At 53.4% G+C, this 5,000-nt stretch overlaps 1 protein-coding gene across 2 annotated transcripts in view; it reads right to left on the reverse strand.

Annotated features, from left to right (window-relative positions):
• Nucleotides 1-1,963: 1,963 nt before the first annotated feature.
• The window catches only part of rars1 (arginyl-tRNA synthetase 1), a 10,549-nt gene continuing 7,512 nt past the window's right edge, over nt 1,964-5,000 (reverse strand). For both annotated transcript variants that reach the window (XM_079355816.1, XM_079355817.1), the window contains exons 10-15: nt 4,988-5,000; nt 4,650-4,759; nt 4,411-4,516; nt 3,484-3,656; nt 3,088-3,335; nt 1,964-2,193 (exon numbers count right to left, since the gene is read on the reverse strand). The exon at nt 4,988-5,000 is cut by the window's right edge and continues 166 nt beyond it. In XM_079355816.1, the coding sequence (XP_079211942.1) occupies nt 2,084-2,193; nt 3,088-3,335; nt 3,484-3,656; nt 4,411-4,516; nt 4,650-4,759; nt 4,988-5,000 (760 nt within the window). In that variant the 3' untranslated portion in view covers nt 1,964-2,083. The remainder of the gene's footprint in view (nt 2,194-3,087; nt 3,336-3,483; nt 3,657-4,410; nt 4,517-4,649; nt 4,760-4,987) is intronic.

Genomic DNA, 5,000 nt, shown 5'->3' on the forward strand with positions numbered 1-5,000 from the left:
TGCAGGTGTTTGAAGTGTTCGTTCCTCAGGTTCTTCTTCGGTTCTGTCGGCGTGCTCTTAACGAGCTGCATGTGAGGAAACGACATCCTGTCTCCGAAGCTTCTCCTCAGTGAGGGTTCTTCCTCCACCAGCGACTCGCCGTCGCCTTCTTTCATTCCTCGCTGTCAGGAAAAGTGGAGCTGAAGACTTCCTGTCAAACGTCTCTGAGCTCTAACGTCTGTTTGTCTTTCAGAGGACGCTCGCAGGAGTGGCACAGCCGGGTGAGCGGACATCTTCTGGCGTCCGGTCTCACCGCCATCAGGGACTCGTTCAAAGCGGCGCTCAAAGAGACTGAAATATGAACGAGGGCAGACGAGGACATACGGATGTTCGACTCATCGTGAACTGACCAGCGGCGGCTGCAGACGCTTTTTCACAGTGGAACTGGAGCACTGAAGGTCACCTGTGACGCCGCCCGCCTCCCTCGCTGGTTTCCTTTTGTGTGCTCGCTCTTTTGCACCTCTGCGCTCCCTCACTGCGCCCGATACGCTCCTCACTCAAATAAACGCCGACCGTGGCGAGCTGTGCCAGAGGACGTTTTGATGAAAGGGCCGAGACGGAGCAGGACGTGACGGGAGGATGATGAGAACATCTTCCTCGTGTCAGGAGAAACACGCCGCAGCAGACGAGGACGGAGAGACGTCAGGAAGCAGACAGTGATCCAGACGAACGGCGCCCTGACACCTCTCCCCGTCACAGGACGAGCGACGCAGCGGGGGAGCAGACGCGTTGTGTTTATTCTGTGTTCACGTCACTGAGCGTGGCGTTTCAGTTCTGCTCGTCCTGCATGTGTCATGGCAGCGCGGCGTGCTCGCCACGCCCCCTTACACATGATTTATGGCCACGTGTAGAAAGCGATGAGTGGTTAATGTCCTCGTGTGCGAGCTGAAAACACTTCATTAAAATGTTGATCTCTCGTCTCCTCTCGTTTCTTCCACTTGATGCCAAGCAGAGCTGGCTGTGATGTCAGAGGGGGCGTGGCAGAGACGAGGCGCCACACTCACGGCGCTGCTGCAGAGAAGCTGGCAGCGTGCTCACTTCCTCTCTCCTCAGTCTGAGTTACAGATCGGATCGACTCATCAGATAAAAAGTAGGAATTATTCATGCTAACGATAAAAACCAGCAGCTCTGCGGCGTCTCGCTCACAATCTGTTCCTTCATCATGGAGCCTAAACACCAGGAACTAACCTGGGGTCAAAGGTCAGGTCAGGTGATTTAACCCTGAGCTTCACTTCTTCAGGTTCAGGTTGATATTTGAAGTGACCGTTATGCTTCATCAATCTAATCAGCGGTTTAACAAGCTAGCTAAACGTTAGCTTAAGAACTGATGAACCTCACATGAGAGGATTAGTGAGAGAGTTCCCGTTGTGATGACATTTAACATCTCCATGACAACCACTCAGTTAGCAACCGCCATTTTAAGTTTGTGTAAAAATGTCAAAATTCACAAGTGGCGATCTCAGCTAACGTAGTTTATCTCGATCACAGCTGAAGACAGTAAAACCTCAGAATAAATCCACTTTTATCAAAGAGTCCATCGAGCTTTTATTCTGAAGGATGAGGCCGTTTCATGAAGAACAGTACTGATTTTATTGTGGGATTTGCTGCTTTGCTCAAGGGCACCCCGGCAGTGCTCGAGGAAGTGGTCTGACACCTCTCCAGCGACCAGACCAACTTCCATATTTTGGTCCACATCAGGACTTGAACCTGCGGCCTTAAAAAGGCCCCGCCCCTCCGTCTCTATGGTGACGTGGTCTCAAACACGCCACCGTGTTCACTTTACTTTGTGCTCTACGTCCTGGGACAGGACACTTTGAGATTCGAGGGGCGGAGCTAAACATAGTGTGACAACAGCTGGAGTCGACACTCGCCCGTCCGTCAGAGAGAGAGAGAGGTGAGAATGATTGACAGCTGACACAGGGTAGCGATTGGTTCTTTATTAAAAATGATACAGGAGAAGCTCGGGATGCTGGGACGTCGTAGAATCATCTCTGGTGATGAGAGCGGGAAAGTCATCAGAGAGGCGGGTCTTCTCCCTGTGACATCACATCCTCTGGACGGGCACGATGCCCAGGATGTCGAAGCCTTTCGCCATGATGGTCGCCGTGGCCTCACAGAGCAGCATCCTCCACATGTTCACCTTCAGCACCTCTCCTACACACACACACACACACACACACACACACAGAGACACACACACACACACAGACACACACACACACAGAGACACACACACAGAGACACACACACAGAGACACACACACAGAGACACACACACACACACACACACACACACACACACACACACACACACACAGAGAGACACACACACACAGAGACACACACACACAGAGACACACAGAGACACACACACACACACACACACAGAGAGACACACACACACACACAGAGACACACACAGAGACACACACAGAGACACACACAGAGACACACACACACACAGAGACACACACAGAGACACACACACACACAGAGACACACACAGAGAGACACACACAGAGAGACACACACACACACACAGAGACACACACAGAGAGACACACACACACACACACAGAGACACACACACACGTTATATCAAATGTCTCACAGTGAAGTTAGACAAGAGACACCAACACAGGAAGTCTGTTTATTTCGGGTCAGAGAGGCGGGGTCGGAGGTCACACACACACACACACACACACACACACACACACACACACACACACACACACACACACACACACACACACACACACACACACACACACACACACACACACACACACACACACACACACACACACACACACACACACACACACACACACACACACACACACACACACACACACACACACACACACACACACACACACACACACACACACAGTGTACTGGCGCTGTGCTAACGGAACATTAGCTAACAGAGCGCTAACAGAGCGCTAACAGAGCGCTAACACAGCGACAGAACAAACGTCTGCTCTTTATCGTCTTCTTGACCTTTTGACCTCCGCGTGTCCTGACTCCCCTAAAGCCGGGGCGTACCTGTCTGTCGGTCCTTCTCCACGCAGTAGCAGCTGTCGTAGAACTCGGTGAAGGTGGTGGCGAGCTCGTACAGGTAGTCGCAGAGCGTGTGCAGCAGAAGGTCGTCCAGGATCTTCTGCAGGATCTCGGGGAAGCGGAGGATGCACTTCCCCAGCTTCCACTCCTTCTCGTGGTCCAGCACCACCTCAGAGGTCTCTGCAGCTTTCTTCAAGGTCGCCTCGTCGATGTTGGCCAGACGAGCGATGGACCTATAGGAAGACAGCTCGTTGATACAGCTCAGGTAACCCCCCCCCCCCCCCCTCTGAGGTCGGATCATTAAATCCTCTCAGGCCAGACAGCCAGCCTCTAGTGGACACTCAGGGAAGCACATGTGCCATGTGTCTGCTGGGAACTCACCTGATGCGGGTGAAGGCGTAGAGCAGGTACGCCGCCGTGTTGCCGCGGTCGTCCAGCATCTTGTCGAAGGAGAACACGTAGTCGTTGATGCGGTTGTGGGAGAGGTCGGCGTATTTAATGCAGCCGAAAGCCACCGACCTCTGAGCTTTAGCCAGCTCCTCCGGGGTCAGGACCTGCACACACACACCTCTGCAAGTCAGTGTGTGTGTGTGTGTGTGTGTGTGTGTGTGTGTGTCTGTGTGTGTGTGTGTGTGTGCGTGTGCACATTGGACCTAAAAAAGTGGGGATCAAACCCCCGACCTTCAAGAGACGATGCCGTCCACTGGGCCACAGCCTAAGTATGTACTGAGGTCCCCGTGCTTGAACCCAGTGTGGCGTGCAGTCACGCGTCAGCACGGTCCGGGACAGCTGGGCGGCGTGCGAGTGAACGAGACGACAAGCTTCAGAAACACTGAAGTGCACGGAGGCCGGGGGCGGGGCTTGTTTTAATGAGGCCGTGTTAGCAGATGGTCAACGTGGGCGCCGACCCAGACAGCGAGCCGGACCAGAGAGTGTTCTGTCATCCTGCTCACACCACCGACGTGAGCCCAACTGGATCCACATGAGACGGAACCAGGCCAGCGCCCGCTCCTTTTGTTTTTATTTCCATGCAAAGCTGCGAGTGACGAGGACAGAGACTGATGACCAGGATGTAGAGGGGGGGGGGGGGCTCGTCAGGCGGCTCCAGCTGACGGCGAGCGCAGAGCAGAAATAATGAGCTGATTGGACAGAACCGGACTAAACGGATCAAACACAGGACACGAAGTGAAGACGAGTGGAACACGCCAAGAAGGACTCCAGCTGGGTTGGACTTTTAAGACGGAGTCATGGATTCAGTCCTGACCAGCAGCGAGTCAGTCGGCGAGCGGGAGGCGTGGCCTCTCTCACCTTGTCTCTCTCCTTCTCCTTCAGTTTGTCCATGGACCTCTTCAGCCCCTCGTCCAGCAGGTCCATCAGCCTCACCGTCTCTCCAGACCGAGTCTTAAACTTCTTCCTGCAAAGGGAACACCACAAGGACACTTGATGAGGACACTGGATGTCTTCTGCTTTTCAGGAAACACGAAGAATCAGAAGAAAGACAAAGAGTTCATCGTGTGTGTGTGTGTGTGTGTGTGTGAGTGACATACTTGTCCTCTCCCAGCACCACTCCAAATCCTGCGTGCTCCACCCGGGTCACCTTGGGGTCATACCAGCCAATCATCTGAGCCGCAGCAAACACCACCTGGAAGTGTGTGGCCTACACACACACACACACACACACACACACACACACACACACACACACACACACACACACACACACACACACACACACACACACACACACACACACACACACACACACACACACACACACACACACACACACACACACACACACACACACACACACACACACACACACACACTTAAAGGATGTTCCATCGTTCATTAAAGAACGAGCTCGCGGCGTGTTCGACCCTACCTGTCCGCTGTCT

This window comes from Symphodus melops (genome assembly GCF_947650265.1).
Source record: "Symphodus melops genome assembly, chromosome: 11".
Lineage (NCBI taxonomy): Eukaryota > Metazoa > Chordata > Actinopteri > Labriformes > Labridae > Symphodus > Symphodus melops.